The sequence below is a fragment of the Garra rufa genome, chromosome 11 (genome assembly GCF_049309525.1).
Source record: "Garra rufa chromosome 11, GarRuf1.0, whole genome shotgun sequence".
NCBI lineage: Eukaryota > Metazoa > Chordata > Actinopteri > Cypriniformes > Cyprinidae > Garra > Garra rufa.
This window is the reverse complement of record NC_133371.1, coordinates 48,889,616-48,909,679: the sequence shown is the minus strand read 5'-3', so window position 1 is coordinate 48,909,679 and position 20,064 is coordinate 48,889,616. Positions and strand designations below refer to the sequence as shown.

The window sequence follows — 20,064 nt, the reverse complement described above, 5'->3', positions numbered from 1 at the left end:
GAAAAGCTTTTCTTAGATTTTTTTTGTCTGGTTTTCAGCCAAAATATTGAAAAAATCTTAAATCAAGAAGGATTTTCTAGACAAGTAAAAATTGTCTTGTTTTCAGAAAAAAATGATCTCCCAATGGGGTAAGAAAAAATAATCTTGTTTTCTGTTTTAAATAAGATTTGTTTGCTTGCCCCATTGGCAGATTATTTGGCTTGTTCTAAGCAAGAACTCTCTTCATTTTGACTTATTTTTTTCTGAAAACAAGACAAGTTTTACTCGTCTAGAAAATTCTTCTTGATTTAAGAATTTTTCGATATTTTGGCTGGCAACAAAAAAAGTAACAATATATCATTACATTACTACTTTTATTACTACTACTAATTATTATTATGTTAATTATGTAAATCAAATATTATATAATATAGTTCAAATAATCAATATCAAACTATATTTTATCAATAATCAATGCAAATAATTAATATAATTTTAACTCATCCCTGTTATGATTAGGCAATGACACTGAGCCACATTCTGAACATACTGTATTTATACATAATATTGTGTTCTACAGCCTTCATGTAGATCTGAACAGCTCCGTACTGATGTTTGATCTGCTGTATGTGCTCTTCAGGTGGTTTTCTGATCACACAGAGGATGCTGGACATGTTTAAGAGGCCGACGGATCCTCCGGAGCACAACTACCTCTACTCTCTGCCCGGCCTGGCGTTTGTGGGCGGATACGGGGCGTCTCTGGTCGGAGGATACAGCATCGAGCAGGTGTGGTGTGTGAGAGAGAGAGTCATGTGACTCCATAATCAGAGTGTGTGTGTGTGTGTGTGTGTGTGTGTGTGTGTGTGTGTGTGTGTGTGTGTAGAGGATGTATCTGGGCTCAGGTCTGAATCCGTGTGTTTGTGTGTAGATGATGTATCTGGGTTCGGGTATGTGTTGTGTCGGGGCTCTGGCTGGACTCTCCGCTCAGGGCACCAGTCGTTTGGGTAATGCTCTGGGAATGATCGGGGTGGCCGGAGGAATCGCCGCTACGCTGGGCGCTCTGAAACCCTCACCTGAGCTCCTGTCGCAGATGTCCCTTGCCATGGCCACAGGTGGAACTCTGGGTAAGAAACACTTATTCTAGTTAATTGATGATTCTCGGAGTGAATGCCCCTCTGGGTTCCACATTTATTTATATGCACATGAATGAAGGAGAGACACTACAGGCAAAAACACTTTTTGTTCACGCACCTGTCAAGTTTTCATTTTCAGATTTTTGGTTTTTCATAAAGTGTTTTTTCAAGCTAGTGGAAAGAAAACATCCAAACATCCTTTAGAACACTTTACCTATTTGTGACAATAGATTCCAATTACAATACATATTTTTTAAGGCTGTTTTCTTAAAATGAGTTTTTTTTCCTACACTGAGCCATACTACCACTTCAGTAGCACTTACACACACCACACTTTACCTCTTTATTTCTGTCTATATCCTGAAGGTTTTTACTGAGGGATTTGTTTAGATGTAATTTGCGTGATTATATACCTTTTATATCCGCCAAATCGTCAAAATATCTTGTTTTCTGTCTGTATTTTTGGAATTATGAAGCGACAAAAAATAAATACCCCAAATTCCCTCTGCAAAAACATTTGACTCTAATATGTCAAAAAAATTAAACAAGAATTTTGAAACTGAATTCATCCAGATGTTTAGATTCTTGTACTAGAAATGTATTCAACTTGATGCATATTTCATTAAATAATGGCTCATTTGCATATTTAAACCTAACATTGGAGAAAACTTGTAATACAACCAATGTTTGCAATTATTAATGTAATCACCTGGGTAGGTAAGGTTATAACTATTAGTTAGTATTTTTTTAATTACTCTATTAATTTGCAGTGTCTCACCTTAAAAGAGCAAAACATTAAAGCTGCACGTTTGCAGTACATTGTATATTAAATAATAAAAAAGGCCTAATAGAACCTAAATTGTTAAAATATCAATAAAAACATTTCATCATGTTCATCATTTCACAAAATAAAACAGTTTTTTATTATACGTTTGTATCAGCTTTTATGTACTTATCAAAACAAGCAAAAGCATTCAAATGTCAAAAGTTAGATTTTTAATGACAAAAAGAAGTATTCAAAATGTATTATTTTACTTGCAATCTGCAAAGGAATGGAGCATTTGTTCAAATACTCCGTTTAATGTTAAAGAATGAGTTTATACAGCACAGACCAAACGTTTGGACACACCTTCTCATTCAAATGAATGTACTGTATATTTTATCTGTTTATTAAAGTTTTTACTCTACATTGATATTTTTTTATATATATATATAAATATTAATAAATATTTTTTAAATGGGTTTTTATACAAAAACTGCTTTATGTAAAATTCACTTTATAAAAGACTCACATGTCTAACTTTAATTCATGGGGAGTACATGGATAATTTCACATGGTTTAGTGTAAGATTTTTGCCCATCTTTTGGAAAATCCAGTTTTAAAAGTTAAAAAAACAACTACAAATAACTTTTACCAGTAGGTGGCTGCAGAGCTCCACTATTTGCTATTTGACCACCTGAAAGATATTGTTTCACAAGTTTTTTCAGTTGAATTCATATCTAGAGTACAGACCAAAAGTTTGGAAGCACCTGAATGAGAAGGTGTGTCCAAACTTTTGGTCTGTACTGTATATTTTTTTTCTTTTTACAAAATCTATTTTCTGTGGCTGTGTGGATGAAGTAAAAGCATTTTCATTTTCTTCTCTCTTTGGCCATAATTCAGACCTTGAAATCAGGATTTGGGCTGAGAAATGGGCTGAGTTGATCAGAAAATAGTAATCTAGCTCATTTGTGGTGTTTTTTTCTGTTGATTAAGGGAGAATACAAGACTTACACAAGACTCGTACAAATGATTCTCAAAAACAGAATATCTCAGATTGCATCATATCTCTGAAGACATAATGCATGACCTGGTGTGTTTTATGTCACATCCTCAGGTCTGACCATCGCCAAGCGCATTGAAATCTCGGATCTGCCTCAGCTGGTCGCTGCGTTCCACAGTCTGGTGGGTCTGGCGGCGGTTCTCACCTGCGTCGCAGAGTTCATGATCGAGCACCCGCACCTGGATGCCCATCCGGCCGCCAGCATGCTGAAGATCGTGGCGTATCTGGGCACCTACATCGGCGGAGTGACCTTCAGCGGCTCTCTGGTGGCCTACGGAAAACTACAAGGTGGATTCAGTGGAATCAAACACACTCGTTCTTATTAGAAACTGATCTGCATGATTCAGCTTGAATATCTCCCACGTGTTTCATCATTTACTGCTGATCTCAGTTTGATGTTCGCACACATCACGATGCTCCTGTGTGTTTGTGTTCAGGTTTGTTGGACTCTTCTCCTCTGATGCTGCCTGGTCGTCACATGCTGAACGCGGGTCTGATGGCGGCGTCGGTGGGCGGGATGGTGCCCTTCATGCTGAGTGACAGTTATAACATGGGCATGGGCTGTTTGCTGGGCGTCTCCGGCCTCTCCACCGTCATGGTGAGCTCAACCCTGACCAACACATATTTTAAAATTAATATTTAGGGGTTCAAGCCCTATTGTAATTGTTAGAATGGTCACGGATCAGCGATCTCCACGTAAATTGATCATGCAGACGAACTGTAAGTCGTAGAGACTTGAAACTTGGAGAGATGGTAGTACTCACTTCGCCGACAACGTCACCAAAGCTCGCCCCAATCGGCCTGACGGGGGCGCTACAGCCATCAAAAGTACAAAATCGTTCATAACTCCTAGGCTCAAGTGTCTTACATTGTTGAAATTCTTGGCTCACACCAGACAAAACACGATTTTGAGCTTTTGTGGGGGGTATTTTGGATTTTTTGCAAAAGCTACTTTTGCGTACTAGTCCTAGGTTTTTTGCCCGATCAGAACCACACCAGTGCGGAAAGATTCTCTGGACAGTAAATGCCAATAATTATCAAAAAAAAAAAAAAAAAAGGTCAAACTTTGTAATTCCCGGTAGCAAAGGGACGCCAAAGTGTTTGAAAGAGGCAGGAACACTTTTAGTAAAATGCCTGAACGGAATGAGATATCTTCTGCAAACTCAGAAAACTTATGTAAGAGCTCAATCTAAGGTCGCAGGACAAAAATTGTGAAGCTTGGCCACTTGGTGGCCCTATATGAAGGAAAAACATGAAAATGGCTATACCTATGCTATTATTTGTCCTATCAACATGAGAATCGCTGTGCACAGTCTTGGTCCAAAGTGCCACAAGTGACTATAAGGACATTTGCGTATCTAAAAATAACATTTGGCCTTTGGCCGCTTAAAGTTTGAGCACCTACTAGACATTGTTAACGGAGGCCGATCGGAACGAAACTCTGTGGGCCTGTTTGGCTCATGGCCTCAAAGGTCTGAGAGAAATTGCTTGGTTTTTCTCACATACAGGTGATATTTGTATCATACGGCAGAACTCTTTGTTCTGGACAACTTTGCCTCTAGAAGCACTGCTGTCAATCAAAACATTTGTTAAATGTGAAGATGTAAAAAAAACTACTTTTGCAAACTAGTCCTGGTTTTTTTGCTCAATTTGAAAAAAACATGTCAGTGCAGTTCTCTGGACTCTCTAGGTCAATAATTATCAAAAATGTTTACATTTACCCTTTGGGAAGCTCTAACGGGGTCGTTTAGAAAAGAGGCCTTTTTGAATTTACCCCAAATTCTATAAAGCCTAAAGGAAAACCTTAAAACTTCACGAAACCTAGTGAGCACATGCGACAGGTGATTCTAAACAAGCATACAACGTTTTTGGGCCACAAGAGATCGGTCCACAGATGGTGCTATAACAGTCATAAATGTTACAAAACAAAGTATTTCTAGGTAAATTACCTGTGTTTGCAAAAAAGCTTGGTACATAATGTATTTTTTTCATATGTGCTTAAGGTATTTTTACTCACAATTTTCTAGATTTTTTTTTTTAGAGCTTTGGAAAAAAAAATGGTAAAATGTATATTTATTATTAAAATGGCCATTCTTTTTTGGAAATAGGATCATTCTCCAACTCCAAACTTCCTTGACTATTACGCCGCAATGGGAGTGTAGTTCCTAATCTTATCTTCCTAGAAAATCACAGCTTTATTTTCCGCCGGTCTTAGAACACGATATAACTACAGAAGAGTCAAGTTTTAAATAGGACAAATATGGAAACTCGTTGGTCATTTTTGAACGTGATGCTATTGGTCTAATAGGATTCAATGATCTATGCTAAGCTATGCTAAAAGTGATATCGCCAGAACAGGAGAACGGCTGAATGGATTTCAAAACGGTAAAACTCAACTTATTAACTCTGGGGGAGATGAAGAATGAGCCGATTTCCAAAAAAAGTGGAGTGTTCCTTTAAGGTTGTATTAATGTTTGTGTGTGTGTGTGTGTGTGTGTGTGTGTGTGTGTGTGTGTGTGTGTAGGGTGTGACGCTCACCGCAGCCATCGGAGGAGCTGATATGCCGGTTGTGATCACGGTGTTGAACAGTTACTCCGGATGGGCGTTGTGTGCAGAGGGATTCCTGCTGGACAACAACCTGATGACCATCGTCGGCGCTCTGATCGGCTCGTCCGGTGCCATCCTGTCCTACATCATGTGTGTGGTGAGTAAACCTGAGAACAGTGTGATTAACCAGAGAAACTCCTCCAGCTCTTCCGCTGATGCGTGTTCTTGTGTTCTTCCGCAGGCCATGAACCGTTCCCTGCCAAACGTCATTCTGGGAGGATACGGAACCTCATCCACCGCCGGCGGGAAGCCCATGGAGATCACCGGCACACACACAGAGGTCAACGTGGAGCAGTCGATCGACATGATCAAAGAGGCCAATAGCATCATCATTACACCTGGTTTGTCACACACACACACACACACACACACACACACACACACACACACACACACACACACACACACACACAAACAGATACTGTCACTGAACTTAAAGGATTACTCCACTTCCAAAATAAACATTTCCTGATAATTTACTACTCACCCCCTTGTCATCCAAGATGCTAATGTCTTTCTTTCTTTAGTCACAAAGAAATTCAGTTTTTTAAGAAAAACATTCCAGGATTTTCTTCCTTAAGCACTGCAAAAAATGCTTTTCTTACTTAGATTTTTTTTTGTCTTGTTCTAGATGAGTAAAAAAAAATGTCTTGTTTTCAGAAAAAACAAGTCAAAACTGAGTGCGTTTTGGCTTGAAACAAGCAAAATAATCTGCCAATGGGGTAAGAAACATAATCTTGTTTTATGTTCGAAATAAGATTGGCAGAGTATTTTGCTTGTTCTAAGCAAAAATTTACTTAATTTTGACTTTTTTTTGTTTTTGTTACTCATTTAGAAAATCCTTCCTGATTTAAGAATTTTTAGAGATTTTTGGCTGAAAGCAAAACAAAAAAATCTAAGAAAGAAAAGCATTTTCGCAGTGTAGTGGACTTCAATGGTGCTCAATGGACTGAAAGTTATAAATGCAGCTTCAAAGCGTTCTAAACAATCCCAGCTGAGGAATAAAGGTCAAAACTATCAAAACAATTAGTCATTTTTGAAGAAATAACTAATGAGATGGGAGTTTTCCCAAATTCCTGTCGACTAACTGTCTTGAACCTGAATACAGAGTGTGCATCACAGAGCTAGACAATGCCAGCATTTGTGGTTAAAGTGTATAAATATATTTTTTTTCACTAGATAAGACCTTTATTCCTAGGCTGGGATTGTTTGGAGCCCTTTAAAGCTGCATTTAAACTGCATTTTGGAAGTTCAAACTCAGGGCACCATAGAAGTCCACTATATGGAGAACACTCCTGAAATGCTTCCCTCACAAAACAATTTCATTACAACCGAAGAAAGAAAGACATGAACATCTTGGATGACAAGGGGGTGAGCAAATGATCAGGAAATGTTTGTTCTGCAAGTGAACTAATCCTTTTAAGAAGCTGTTTGTCAGATGTTTGAACACTAGAGGTCAGTGTTTGTCAAAGGATGTCTCTCTCTCTCAAACTCACATCTGTTTCCTTCTGTCTTCCAGACACACCTGCAGAAACAGCAGACAAAGCCTTAAGCTCCACATCAACTACAAACTAGTCCGGCAGTTTATTTGTGTGTTTTCTCTCAATCCACATGGTTTCAAAGCAGCTGCACTGAAATTCATAATGTTAATGTTTCTACTATCTTAACGTCTCACAGTCTTAGAGCTGGATGATGGGATGGTTTACATTTAGAGACGAAACAAACATCAACCAGATGAGGTTTGCGATTAGTAAATATGGTTTACGTGAATAACACTGGATATACAAATAATGGTTAGTCATTGGGTTTGTGCTGATATCCAGCATTATGAAATCTGATTTAGAACATTTGGGTTTCCCGACAAACGAATTATTGACATTGTCAGTTTAATCCACAATACGGTCTCAAAACAAATCACGGTTGAGAAATCTGACCGAGAGGAACGCGAGAGGGTCACATATGTGTGCGTGTCTCGTCTCCACACGCGATCGTCCTGTAGGGAGACATCTGGAGTTCAGGAAACTCTGCAATCTGAATGCAATCAAACGGATTTCCCTGAAAGTCAGCACACAACGCGGCCGATGACACAATTCTCCACGCTCCTCCAGTTATTAGCAGCAAATGTGGATCTTGAGACCATCTGAGTTTGGGGGTTTGGGGGATTCCTCGCTGACCTCAGAGCGCCTGAGATTCTCAGAAAACACACTAGATTAATAACCTACATGAATCTGTGTGTGTGTGTTTTCTCCTCACAGGATGGGGTCTGTGTGCGGCCAAGGCTCAGTATCCGATCGCTGACATGGTGAAGATGTTGAGAGAGCAGGGCAAGAGCGTGAGGTCAGACACTCGGTCACACGCTCGTTCAGATCGGATCAAAATAAGCTCCAGAAATAACGGCATGCTAAATTCTCACACTTCACGTCCAACGTCTCGAGTGCTTGGCAGGTCATCGGCGTAACTCTGTTAAAAAGAAGACAAAACACATCTGTGTCTAATAAAAAACACTGGTAAAAATGCAGCCCTTCTGTAAATAAAGAGGGAAAGTGTAAAACATTCTGCGAGTATTTACATCAGAGCGGCGCAGATGGCGAATTTACAGCATGAGGGATAAACTCCCATGTGTTCTGATGTTGAAACGTTTGATAGTGAATCATTCTGATGTAAACCTGGTCCAATAACCAACATCACGTGTGCGTCTCTCAGGTTTGGGATTCACCCGGTGGCGGGCCGCATGCCCGGACAGCTCAACGTGCTCCTGGCCGAGGCCGGCGTCCCGTACGACGTGGTTCTAGAGATGGACGAGATCAACGAGGATTTCCCAGGTCAGATCCAACACAAACGCTGATGACGCTTGTTTTATTTTTATGTTTTCCATCACATTAATTCTGAATCTCTAGTATCTGTCTACACTACATTTCAGACATTTAAAAGAAGCCCCTTTCAAAACCAAGGCTACATTTATTTGATCAAAAATACAGTAATTCTACACTCTTCAAATTTTTAAATAGCTATTTTCTATGGATGCCTGTTTCCACCACTGGATAAAAAATAATGTAAGGTAATTGTGACTTTATAGCTCACATTTCTGACTTTATAACTCGCGATTGCAGTTTATATCTCAGAAAATAAGTCAGAATTGCTTTTTTTTGTAAGATGTAAATTCACAATTGCGAGCTATAAAGTCCAAATTGCAATATATATACTCGCAATTCTGTCTTTTTTCGAATTTGCGACGTTTTAATCTCACAATTCTGACTTTCTCGTAGTTGCCACTTTGTATCTCACAATTCTGAATTTTTTTTCTCACAATTGCAACTTTGTAGTCCAGTTCTGAGGAGAAAAAAAAAGACTGATATGTTCACAGAATTGCAAGTTTATATCATGCAGTTCTGACTTTATAACTCATTTATATCTCGCAATTAGTCACAATAAACTTTTTTTATTATTCAGTGGCAGAAACAGGCTTCCATAGTTTATGTAAATATCTGTTAAAAACGAATCAATTTTTGTGATGAAAAAGCTGAATTTCAGTATCACTACTTGAGTCTTCAGTGTCACATTATCTATCAGAAATTATTCTAATATACTGATTTGCTCAAGAAACATTTCTGATTATTATCAATGTTGAAAACTTGTGCTGCACAATATTTTTGCGCAAATCATGATGCATTTTATTTTTCAGGATTCACAGAAGAATAGAAAGTTCAAAAGAGCAGCATTTATTTTAAACAGAAATCTTTTAGAACATTATAAATGCCTTTACTGTCACTTCTGGTCATTTTAATGCATCCTTGATGAATGGAAGTATTCATTTCTTTCAATACCCCACATGCAAATTTCATTTTGCATTATATATAAAGCAAAGAGCATGTGATTTGATGTGCATCTCACGCATGCAGTGTCAAGTTCTATCTTTGAGTCGGATGGATCCGCAGACGGCTGTAAAGTTGTTTGGCAGCGGTCGGGACACATGTGGAGTCCTACAGCACTCTGATCTTTGTAATAATTCACTTTGATTATGTAATTGTGCCTAGACACGCAACGTATCCCAGCAACCCCGTGTTGCCGCAACTGGCGTCTGTGCGGTCAGAGTCGGAGGGCAGCACGTGTTTTTGTTTAGCTGGCGCAGATAAGCATGTAGAGCGAGGAGAAACCCGATCCCATCGCATGAGAGCGGCTAATAGAGCGGCGGACGGACCTTCTGATCGTTCTCGCTGTGTTTGTTGTGCAGAAACCGACCTGGCGCTCGTGATCGGGGCCAACGACACCGTCAACTCGGCCGCACAGGAGGATCCCAACTCCATAATCGCCGGGATGCCCGTGCTGGAAGTGTGGAAGTCCAAACAGGTGTGAGGTTTACTCTATGCCGGTTGCAAAATAAAATTAATTGCACATCAGTTTTAGTTGAGATGAGATGTTAAGGATTACTCCACTTCCAAATGAAAAAAATCCCGATAATTTACTCATCCCCGTGTCATCCAAGATGTTCATGTCTGTCTTCAGTCGCAAAGAAATTAGTTTTTTTTTTGAGGAAAACATTCCAGGATTTTTCTCCATATAGTCGACTTCTATGGTGCTCAGCGGATTGAAGGTTAAAAATGCAGTTTCAGTGCAGCTTCAAAGGACTCCAGACAATCCCAGAGGAGCAATAAAGATCTTATCTAGCCAAACAATCAGTTATTTTCCTACAAAAAATATTTCATATACTTTATAACCTCAAATGCTGGTCTTGTCTAGCTCTGCAATGCACATGCATACTCTGTGTCCTCTGGTTGAAGACAGTTAGGGTATGTTGAAAATCTCCCATCTCATTTTCTACCTCAACTCAAAAGTGTCTTACATCGCTCCAGAAGTACCGACCCAGTGTTTACAAAGAAGATCAAATGCACTTTACAAAAAATTGAGATTGCAACTTTGTATCTCACAATTCTGACTTTTTTTCTCACAATTGCGACTTTGTGTCTCGCAATTCTGACACTGTTTCTCAGAATTGTGAGATATAAACTCACAATTTGCGAGTTATAAAGCCCAGGTTTGAGGAGAAAAAAGTATGATCCAGACACACAGAATTGCGAGTTTAAATCATGCAATTGTGACTTTATAACTCACTTAAATATCACGATTCTGAGATATAGTCACAATTATTTGTTTTTAATTCAGTGGCAGAAACGGGCTTCCGTAGTCTTTTCAAAATCAACTTCAAAATTGTCCTCCATCGCTGCAGAAGTACCGACCCAGTGTTTACAAAGTGAACGTGCAAAGATCATCAAACGCCCTTCACAAAAAAAGGTCAAACAGTGATGTAGGATGATTTTGAAGTTGAGGGAGGAAATGAGATGGGGTTTTTTCAACATACCCTAACTGTCTTGAATTGGGAAAAAACAGAGTTCAGGCAGAGCTAGACAAGACGAGTGTTTCAGGTAAAAAAGTATATAAATAGTTGCATTTTGGAAGTTCAAACTCGGGGCACCACAGAAGTCCACTATATGGAGAAAAATCCTGAGAGGTTTTCCTCAAATTTCTTTATGAAAGACAAGAACATCTTGGATGACAAGGGGGTGAGTACATTATCTGTAAATTCTTGTTCTGCAAAGTGAACAAATCCTTTAAGCAAAATAACTATTTTAACACAATATGAACTTCTTTACTAAACGTTGCAACGGTGCAGATACTGGGGAAAAAAACAGCACTATTTCTAGTGTGATATTGCTAAACCATATCAAATGATATAAATATGTGACCCTAGACCACAAAACCAGTCATAAGGTTAAATTTTACAAAACTGAGATGTATACATCATATGAAAGCTCAATAAATAAGTTTTCTATTGATGTATGGTTTGTTATGATAGGACAATATTTGGCCGAGATACATCTATTTGAAAATCTGGAATCTGAGGGTGCAAAAAAATCAAAATACTGAGAAAATCACCTTTAAAGTTGTTCAAATTAAGTTCTTAACAATGCATATTACTAATAAAAAATTACATTTTGATATATTTATAGTAGGAATTTTACAAAAAATCTTCATGGAACATGATCTTTACTTAATTTCCTAATGATTTTTGGCATAAAAGAAAAATCAATCAATTTGACCCATACTATGTATTTTTGGCTATTGCTACAAATATACCCCAGCGACTTAAGACTGGTTTTGTGGTCCAGGGTCACATATAAGAGGGTTATTTTTGCCCTCATATCTTGAATTTTAGGCCCATATAAATGCATTCTAATAGACTCCATCATTCTGCATCATGTTGATCAGAAACTGCATCAGTGTAAGATGAAGGACAGAGCACTGTGTTAGATGCATTGATAGTTGCAAGATTAATTGCATCAAATAAATGTGTTAAATGAACAGTCTTAGTATGAACCGCAGCAGTGAATGGGTCCTGACCAGAGCGTTGTGTGTGTGTTTGTGCAGGTGATCGTGATGAAGCGTACTCTGGGTGTGGGATACGCGGCGGTGGACAATCCCATCTTCTACAAGCCCAACACTGCTATGCTGCTGGGAGACGCCAAGAAGACCTGCGACAGTTTACAGGCCAAGATCAGAGAGGCCTTTTACTAACACACACGAGACAAGCGCACAAGAAAACCACTTTATTACACATTAAAGTGCCTTAAAAAAGCCAATCAGTGAATGCATGCTGCCTTTGACTTGTAAATAAAAGTATTTCAGTCTCACTGTGACAAACTGCATCCAGTCCATTTAGCTTTCAAATAAAACAGATGTGATTTGACCTCGGGTCACAGTTTCCCAGCAGCCTGTTTTGCTTTGTTGATCAGTTTGTGCAGGAATGAGAAGAAGAACAGCAGGTTGTCGTATTCTCCTGTGTACTCGGAGAAGTAGTGGCAGTGCAGGTCCTTCAGGAAGTAGTAAATGGCCTCAATCGTAGCCAGGTACGTGTCCGGACATCCTTTCTGATGTCGCCAAAAACAGGTTCTCCTGCTCTTCAGCTCCACGTTTGGTAAAGCTGTGAAGAAATGACATGCGTTTAGTCTGAGATAAACTGAAGAAAAACTCCAAATAGGTGAAAAGTTGCAAAAGAAATGAAGAATTAATGTCATGTTTCATGTGGATTTAGCTTTTTTTTTTTTTGTAGTTTATGGATTATCCAACATAACGTTAGTATTTTTTTTAGTTCATTTATTTTGATTCACTAGTCAATATATATAACTTCTGTACAAAGTTTATTCATAATTTTTGGATCGTGTGGATTTGAGTCATCATTTGATATATGCTTTCTTGTTTTAACCCTTATGACCATTTTCACCCAAAAAATTGGATAACTTTTGTACTTTCTTAGATTTTTTTTCTCCCTACCTTGTCACTAGGGATGGGCGATACCACTTATTTTGTTTTCGATACGATACCGATACAATACTTCTAAACTTTTAAATTATTACATTTATTAAATTAATGAGAGTAAAATATGTAATTATACCCTTAACTTTATATTTGAAATGCATTTTAACATTTAATATGCTTTAATTGCAACTAATTAACTTTTATTTTTTACACATGGTTAAAATATGTTTACTGTAGTGGTAACTACAAAACCTATAATTGAAAATACTTCGTTTCATAAGGGGCTGCCGGTGACAGGCTGTTGCACACATAAAATACAACATTTTTATTCTGACGGTGTATAATTTATATTAACATTACTACAAAACATGATCAATGAACTTTAAGTGTTCATTTAAAGAAATGTAATTGCACAAATGACGTAGGCTACAATTTCAGTTTGTTTATTGTGAAATAGCTCAAACATGTTTTTATTTTCTGTCCTCTGATAAGCATTGTTCTGGGCTGCCGTTCCAAAAGCATCAATGCTTTCTTATGATACTTTTGGGAAACGCAGCTCTGTTTGAAGTGAGTGAATGCTCTCTGTGATTGATTGGTTCTGTCTTGCAACGTTTGCGTGCGTTCAGATGAGTAGGAAAATTGTTATATCGTGCACAGCTATTCCCTAACATAGGTTATACGTCCAATTCGATGCACATTGTACGCCTTGCTTTTTGTTAAATAAACAATCACTAGTAAATAAAGCACACCTTAGTATAGATATTTTTTACTTTCGATACTCGCATCAGTATCAATATATCGATACTTTAGGATCGATATGCCCATCCCTACTTGTCACACTTCTGGTGTTTGTGGCCTAAAAAAAAAACGCTTATGAATTTCTTAATGTGTTATATTATGAGAAGTACTAGATTCAGTTTTGTGATCAACTTGTTTTGTAGGCCTCACTGATCTGAGCTTATTCTCCTCAGTTTTTGATGTTTTGCTCAGAAACTAGACAGATAAGCTCAGATCAGTGAAACTACGAACAATCAATCACTTCCAAAATAAAATGTTCCTGATAATTTACTCAGCCCCACGGCATCCAAGATGTTCAAGTCTTTCTTTCTTCAGTTTCAAGTTTTTGAGGAAAACATTCCAGGATTTTTAGTTTTAAAAGCAGCTTCAAAGGACTCTAAAAAATCCCAGCCGAGGAATAAGGGTCTTATCTAGTGAAACAATTGGTTATTTTCAAAAAAAAAAAAGTCAATTTATATATTTTTTGACCTCAAATGCTCATCTAGTCTAGCTCTGCATTAACTCTGTGTATTCTGGTTCAAGACAGTTAGGGTGTGTGGAAAAACTCACATCTCATTTTCTCCTCCAACTTCAAAATCGTCCTCCATCGCTGCAGAAGCACCGACCCAGTGTTTACAAAGTGAATATGCAAAATCATCAAACACCCTTTACAAAAACGGTAAAACAGCGATGTAGGATGATTTTGAAGTTGAAGGAGAAAATGAGATGGGAGTTTTTAGACATACCCTAACTGTCTTGAACTGTGCAGAGCTAGACGAGATGAGCATTTGTGGTTAAAAAGTGTATAAATATTTAATTTTTTATGAAAATTACAGCTCATTTCACTAGATAAGACCCTTATTCCTCGGCTGAGATCGTTTAGAGCCTTTTGAACTGCATTTTTATCTGTTGAGCACCATTGAAGTCCACTATATGGAGAAAAATCCTGGAATGTTTTCCTCAAAAATCAATTTCTTTGCGACAGAAGAAAGAAAGACATGAATATCTCGGATGACATGGGGGTGAAATTTTTAAATTTGAATTTAAAAGAATGCTCGTTTTTGACCACAAACACCAAATTATATTTCCAGCATCACCTCAAATTGTAATTAGAGAGCATGTTTCAGTTTTTTTATCTTGCACTTGCTTTCTGTTAACTCTGTGTATTCTGGTTCAACACAGTTAGGGTATGTCTAAAAACTCCCATCTCATTTTCTCCTCCAACTTCAGAATCGTCCTCCATCGCTGCAGAAGTACCGACCCAGTGTTTACAAAGTGATCAAACACCCTTTACAAAAAAGGCAAAACAGCGATGTAGGTTTTTGAAGTTGAAGGAGATGGGAGTTTTTAGACATACCCTAACTGTCTTGAACTCTGCAGAGCTAGACTAGATGAGCATTTGAGGTTAAAAAGTGTATAAATATTAAATTATTTTATGAAAATTACAGCTCGTTTCACTAGATAAGACCCTTATTCCTCAGCTGGGATTGTTTAGAGCCCTTTGAAGTTGCACTAAAACAGCATTTTTAACCTTCAAAACGTTGAGCACCACTGAAGTCCACTATATGGAGCAAAATCCTGAAATGTTTTCCTCAAAAAACAATTTCTTTGCAACTGAAGAAAGAAAGACATGAACATCTTGGATGACATGGGGGTGAGTAAACGATCACAAATTTTTTATTCTAAAAGTGGAGTAATCCTTTTTAAAAGGATGCTTATTTTCGACCACAAACACCAAATTAGGATAAGGATTTCCAGCATCACCTCACATTGTAATTAAAGGCCATGTTTCAGTTTTTTTTTTTCTTGCACTTGCTTTTTGTTTGTCTTTCTTCTCCACGTGTGTTTGCAGCTTTACACCAAAGTTAACCAATCCGCTGCACCTTGGAGGCGTTCGTCTGTGATGATTCTGGTGGTCTGGTTCCAGGTGCTGTCGATGAACACCACTCTCTGGATCGGGCAGCTGTGAGATTCAGGCTCCGCGTCGGTCGCTTTTAACCTCTTCACCTTGGGCTTCCCGTCGGGAGAGAAATGCTCCCACAGCTCCTCCACGGTCAAGGCGTCTGGACCGGGAAACACCAGCACGATCTGCGGGAAGAAGAGCGTGTTACTGGAGCCGGCCTGAGCTCACGGCGGTTTTGCGGAGGTCCGGCTCACGTTTTCTGCGCTCTGGTCCAGCTCGGGGATGCAGGGGTAGGTGTAGATGGTGACGTCCCCCGGCGCCAGCAGTTTGGCCTGCACCGCCGTGCTCTTTCCGTCCGTTTCGTTGGGGTGCTTGATGATATCGATCTTCAGCGGCAGCTGAAAGCAGCAGACAGACGTTTCGTGAGCTTTAACAAACGCCGACTGTTCCAAACACACATTTATTTTCCACGGGTTAAAAAAGGAGATGTTTATTCATTTGATAGCCGTGTGTGACTAACATTAACCGAAATCCTGCTCTCAAATCATTTTGTTTCTCTGCAACTATGAGAAGAATGAGTATTTGCGAGCCATGCGTTTCCCCTCAGGAATTTCCAGTGGGTTTTTAGAAAAGTGGTTTTGGATTTATGGAGTCACTCGTGTTGTGGAACATTTCTTCCAGTAATGCTCACCGCAGGCCGTATTTAACTCGTAAATCCAAAACCACCATTCTTAAAACACTGTTAATTCCTCAAGGAGCCGTGAAGAATTGGGTCGGTCCACAAATTAAACTCATAACAGCTCTATTTGCGCACATTTATATTCAACTCGAGCACCAGAAGGGTTTCTGCTTCTCTATATCCATCTTATTTTTAACGTAGGAACGACAGACATTTCTGATATAAATGGGCGAGACTTTGTGTCATTCATGTCCACTTATTTTTTGTGGCAAATAGGGTTGGAAAGGGGTGGAAAATTTCCAGAAACTTTCCAAAAATCCCAGGAAGATTCCAAAAAATCCTGTAAAGTTTGAAAAATTTCTGGAATGTTCCCCGAAATTTACTGGGAATTTTCCACATTTTTGCAACCCTAGTTGCAAACTGGTTTTTGTCAAAGGATTTAAATACTATCATAGCCATGGAAGCCTGTTTCCGCCAATGAATAAAAAACTAAAAAAAGGTACTTTTTTTTTTTTCTTTAGATTTGTGAGATATAAACTTGCAATTGCAAATTATAAAGTCCAGTTCTGAGGACTATGAAATGACTTACAATCCATTGTTTTATCACACAATTGCAACTTTATTTATCAGAATTCTGACTTTTTTTCTCGCAACTGTGAGTTTACAGTCCACAATTCGGAGAAAAAAGTCTGAATTGTGAGATAAGTTGCAATAACCGTTTTTTTTTTTTTCTATTATTCTGTGGAGGAAACAGGCTTCCATAATAAACACTGGTTTGTGACAATAGTTTTACCATTTACTACACTTGTTATTCGTCTAGTTATTTACCAATAGTGACTAATGAATCTGAAGTCTCACACATTCTTAGAAAATAGCTTTATCATATTTTGACTGGGTTTTTGCAGGGTCTTTTTCCCCACACCTTTTTAACATTTAAGGAACCAAAGGAAACATAAATCAATATGGTTTCTAAATGTAAATGTCTGGCATTAGCAATACTTCAGAGTTTGAAAATGCAACTTCCAACAGATCTCCACTACTTTTTGATTTTGCATAAAAAAAAGAGAGATCAACTAGAATATGAAATTAACTTTTTTACTGTATCTTCTGATCACACTGCAAAGTGACAGTCTTGTTTGATGAGAAATTCATCAAAATAAAGTGAGTTCAATTCAAAAGGAAAGCAAGTTTTCATTCCACACTGACAGATATTTGTGACCCTGGAGCACAAAACCAGTCAAAATTGTTTTTTGAAATTGGGATTAATAAATTGAGAGTAAATCAACTTTCCATTGATGTATGGTTTGTTAGGACAGGACAATATTTGGCTGAGATACAACTCAAAATCTGCAATCTGAGGGTGCAAAACAAATCTAAATATTGAGAAAATTCACTTTAAAAAGTTGCCCAAAATAAATTCTTAGCAATGCCTATTACTAATCAAAAATTGCGTTTTGATATATTTGTGATAGGAAATTTACTAAATATCTTCATGGATCATGATCTTAATATCCTAATGATTTTTGGCATAAAAGAAAACTGTATCATTTTCACCCATACAATGTAATGTTGGCTATTGCTACAAATATAGCCGTGCTACTTAAGAATGGTTTAGTGCTCTAGAGTCGCATTTGTTCTTGTTTTAATTATAAACTCGCTCAATTTTGTTCAATTTCTCAGAAAACTAGACTTCATATGCTCATTCTGCATCTCCAGTAAATGTATCTGTTTAGTAAATATTTAGTTATTTGTACTGGAAAACAAGACAAAAATACTAAGGAGGAACATCTATTTTTGCAGTGCATGCAACATTTAATGGCATGACTTTATTAATTTAAGACTCTCTGCTTTGAAGAGCTTTTAAGGTCTGAATAAAGGCATTTTAAGAGCCACAGAAACCCTGTTTTGTGTTATTCAGTTCTTGGAAATTCGTGTAACTAATACTTTAAATTTCATATTTGTAACCCTGGACCACAAAACCTGATTTTTTTTTTTTGCACCCTCAGACTCCAGATTTTCAAATAGTTGTATCTCAGCTAAATATTGTCCTATCCTAACAAACCATACATCAGTAGGAAACTTTTTTTTTTTTTTTTTTTTTAACTAACCCTTGTGACTGGTTTTGTGGTTCAGGGTCACGTTTTATTGTTCTTTTTGTCATTTTAAATGATGTTTAGCATTTTTTGTCAATGTAAGTAAATGTAAATATACTTTAATTGACTGTAAAAACAGCTCGAACATTGCTAAACATCTCCTTTTTTGTTTTATTGAAGAAAGACCGTGTTTGGGACAGAATGAGGGCGAGAAATAATGACAGAATGGACTCTATAGGCTGGTTTGCTCCTTTAGATGCGCACAGTTCGAATCTACAGGATGTTTTCTCGATCGTTACTGACGCATGACAGTATAAACGCGCGTTATGATCGGCGTGAATGATCGCGTCACTCTTTCATGTGATGTTTTGACGCACCTTGACGCTCGGAACGTCCCGCGGCTCCAGTCCGACCAGCGCGCAGCAGCTGTAGCAGTAGAACATGCGGGACGCGCCGCACCGCGAGCACTTCATCCGGCCGGCGCGCTGCGCGTCATCCAGCGGGGCGTGCGACGCGATCAGCAGGCCGCTCAAAGCGCTACTCTCCTGATCCGACATGACCACCGAACAGAACCCGAACCCTCCGCACACAGCAGCACGACAACAAACCCACGTGTGCACCACGCACCGGAAACACTACCGCACCGGAGGAAGCAGGAAGAGCGGCGGGCGGCTTCCTAGCAACAGACGCGACGCTGGTGTTTGAGATGGAGAAACAGACGCAACGCGCCGCGGAGAAGAACAACATTTGCTCACTGGACGAATTTACTCAATGTCAAGGACTGGTGAGTTCCAATAGTAACCATCAACCAGAATAAAACAGCTAAGTTTAAATACTTTTTTATAGTGATAAAGCATAAAGCTGTCGTTCATTACTAATCTGACCAATCAGAATGAATATTCAAATTACGTCTGATGACGTTTGCTTCCGTCCGAGTGTTTTAGATTGTCAACAAACCAACAGGTGAAGAAAAACTGTCAATTAAATACACATTACTGAAACAAACGAGACAAGAATGAAGTGGCAGTGTTTAATACTGATTTATGGAGTCTTAGAAAATGTGTTCTGTAGAATGTTTGTAGTTACGTCACGATTTGGTCAGTTACCCTCCACATTGGAGATACTCAGATGTAAACAACAGTGTTGACTGCGCGGTTAATGTACTGCTGAATACACTGTTCTGCTGTGTAACTAATGCTGTCTAAACCATGGAAAAAATGTGTGTTGCTAAATCATATAGAGAAGGAGTCAGTAAGCAGGGAAGGCTGCAATATTTTGACCAACTAAAGTTAATAGGTGGTAAAGATACGTACGAGCAGAATTAATGAAGATATTAGCCTGATATTTCACCTACCTGACCAGAAATTATAAGAACAAGATTACCAGTTGAGTTTGGCCAACCACTTAACACCTTTTGTTCCTCAGACAGTTTTTTGCACTCTTCTCCTTGATTTGTTTTAACTTTTGGCAGCCTGTAATAGTACTCCAAATGTTTTATCCAGTCTGACCGATTAGTACAGGCCAAAACATGACAAAAATTGACCATTTTCAGCAGCAATAATCAGCTAAAATATGCAAGTTTTGTTCGGGTCACTGGCATTGTTTACATTCAGGGCCGACAATATGGCCCATTGATGAAAATACTCCATTACTTGTTGTTTTCTCATATCTCAGACTTTCAGTATAGGTATGTGCCAAAAAATTAGAATATTGAGGGAAAGTCTGTTTATTTCAATAATTTGTTTCAAATAGTGAAACT

The 20,064-nt window shown here is 38.3% G+C and overlaps 2 protein-coding genes across 2 annotated transcripts in view; one reads left to right on the top strand and one right to left on the bottom strand.

The window, feature by feature from the left end:
- LOC141345412 (NAD(P) transhydrogenase, mitochondrial-like) overlaps positions 1 to 12,291 on the top strand; it is a 15,477-nt gene extending 3,186 nt beyond the window's left edge. The window contains exons 2-11 of the mRNA XM_073850262.1: positions 620 to 765; positions 908 to 1,103; positions 2,990 to 3,223; positions 3,373 to 3,533; positions 5,460 to 5,639; positions 5,724 to 5,883; positions 7,798 to 7,879; positions 8,246 to 8,364; positions 9,774 to 9,889; positions 11,966 to 12,291. Coding sequence (XP_073706363.1) covers positions 620 to 765; positions 908 to 1,103; positions 2,990 to 3,223; positions 3,373 to 3,533; positions 5,460 to 5,639; positions 5,724 to 5,883; positions 7,798 to 7,879; positions 8,246 to 8,364; positions 9,774 to 9,889; positions 11,966 to 12,112 — 1,541 coding nt within the window. The 3' untranslated portion in view covers positions 12,113 to 12,291. The remainder of the gene's footprint in view (positions 1 to 619; positions 766 to 907; positions 1,104 to 2,989; positions 3,224 to 3,372; positions 3,534 to 5,459; positions 5,640 to 5,723; positions 5,884 to 7,797; positions 7,880 to 8,245; positions 8,365 to 9,773; positions 9,890 to 11,965) is intronic.
- LOC141345620 (tRNA-uridine aminocarboxypropyltransferase 1-like) lies at positions 12,292 to 18,996 on the bottom strand. The gene is made up of 4 exons (XM_073850503.1): positions 18,683 to 18,996; positions 15,788 to 15,931; positions 15,514 to 15,718; positions 12,292 to 12,518 (listed from the first exon to the last, which is right to left on the bottom strand). Exons 1-4 carry the CDS (start codon positions 18,860 to 18,862, stop codon positions 12,292 to 12,294), a joined length of 756 nt encoding a protein of 251 aa, XP_073706604.1. The 5' UTR covers positions 18,863 to 18,996.
- Between the last annotated feature and the right edge of the window lie 1,068 nt (positions 18,997 to 20,064).